The sequence below is a fragment of the Manacus vitellinus genome, unplaced genomic scaffold (genome assembly GCF_001715985.3).
Source record: "Manacus vitellinus isolate BGI_N305 unplaced genomic scaffold, ASM171598v3 scaffold_49_pilon, whole genome shotgun sequence".
NCBI classification, from domain to species: Eukaryota; Metazoa; Chordata; class Aves; order Passeriformes; family Pipridae; genus Manacus; species Manacus vitellinus.
In genome coordinates, this window is record NW_021940603.1 from 739,062 (window position 1) to 740,268 (window position 1,207).

Sequence of the window (1,207 nt, forward strand, 5' to 3'; positions counted from 1 at the left end):
CGGCTGCCCCCGCCCATGGACTGCCCCGCCGCCCTGCACCAGCTCATGCTGGACTGCTGGCAGAAGGACCGCAACACCCGCCCGCGCTTCACCGAGATCGTCAACACCCTCGACAAAATGATCCGCAACCCGGCAAGCCTCAAAACTGTGGCTACCATCACCGCTGTGTGAGTGCCCGGCGCCTGGGAGCGCTCCGTGCCGGCATCCCGAGCCACGGCAAAAGGCTCCCCTCGGCCTCAGGGGGAAGGATGGGAATTCATCAGTCGGTTTGGCGGGAGTGAGGGTTTCTATCTTTGCTCTGCCTGACAGTCAGACAAAGAACATGTAGTTTTGAGCCAAGCAATAGCAATAATTCTTTGCTATTGATCCTTTATGGCGTGTGACCGTGCGGGCGCGGCGGCTGCTCTACCGGCGCCTCCGTCCCTGTGGCTCCCGTGGCTGGATTGCAACGTGTGGGATTGCAAAGCTGCTTGGCACAGTGGTATTCCCACAGGACATGCCTTCCTTAGGGGACCACAAGGGTGCCTGGGGTGGATTGAGGGGCACATGCGTGTGCTGGCTGGGCTCAGGGATGGCAGCCCCTCAGTGCCAGCCAGGCTCGTCCCCAGCAGTGTGTTCCCGTTTCAGGCCTTCTCAGCCCCTCCTCGACCGCTCCATCCCCGACTTCACTGCCTTTACCTCAGTAGACGACTGGCTGAGTGCTGTGAAGATGAGCCAGTACCGGGACAGCTTCCTGACCGCTGGCTTCACCTCCCTGCAGCTGGTTGCCCAGATGACGTCCGAGTGAGTTGGGTGTCCGAAAGCTGGATGCTGCCTGGCTGGGGGTTGGGAGAGGTGGGAAGGTCAGTTCAAGGCAAAGGGTGGGTGTGAGCGCCCCTCACACTGGGCAGGACCACCCTGAGTTTGAGGTGGCCACATTCACCATCTGGGAGTCAGTGTGTGGGTGTGTCCCTGCTCTCAGTCCCAGTGATGCTCACAGGGCTGCGTTTGGGCTCTTTGGCTGTTCCAGCTGAGCTTGCATCCCTCTCCTCATTTAGGGACAGCAAAACACCACCCTCAGCTGCCCACTGATCTTCCTCTGCCTGTCTGTCTGTCTTCCAGAGACCTCCTGAGAATAGGGGTGACTTTGGCTGGGCACCAGAAGAAGATCCTGAACAGCGTCCAGTCCATGCGAGTACAGATGAGCCAGTCTCCGACCTCGATGGCA

General features: G+C 60.1%; 1 protein-coding gene across 1 annotated transcript in view; it reads left to right on the forward strand.

The window, feature by feature from the left end:
• Nucleotides 1-1,201, forward strand: part of EPHB1 (EPH receptor B1) — a gene marked incomplete at both ends in the record, with an annotated part of 19,813 nt that extends 18,612 nt beyond the window's left edge. Inside the window, 3 exons of the mRNA XM_029962645.1 lie at nt 1-167; nt 628-783; nt 1,102-1,201. The exon at nt 1-167 is cut by the window's left edge and continues 25 nt beyond it. Coding sequence (XP_029818505.1) covers nt 1-167; nt 628-783; nt 1,102-1,201 — 423 coding nt within the window. The remainder of the gene's footprint in view (nt 168-627; nt 784-1,101) is intronic.
• Nucleotides 1,202-1,207: the final 6 nt, after the last annotated feature.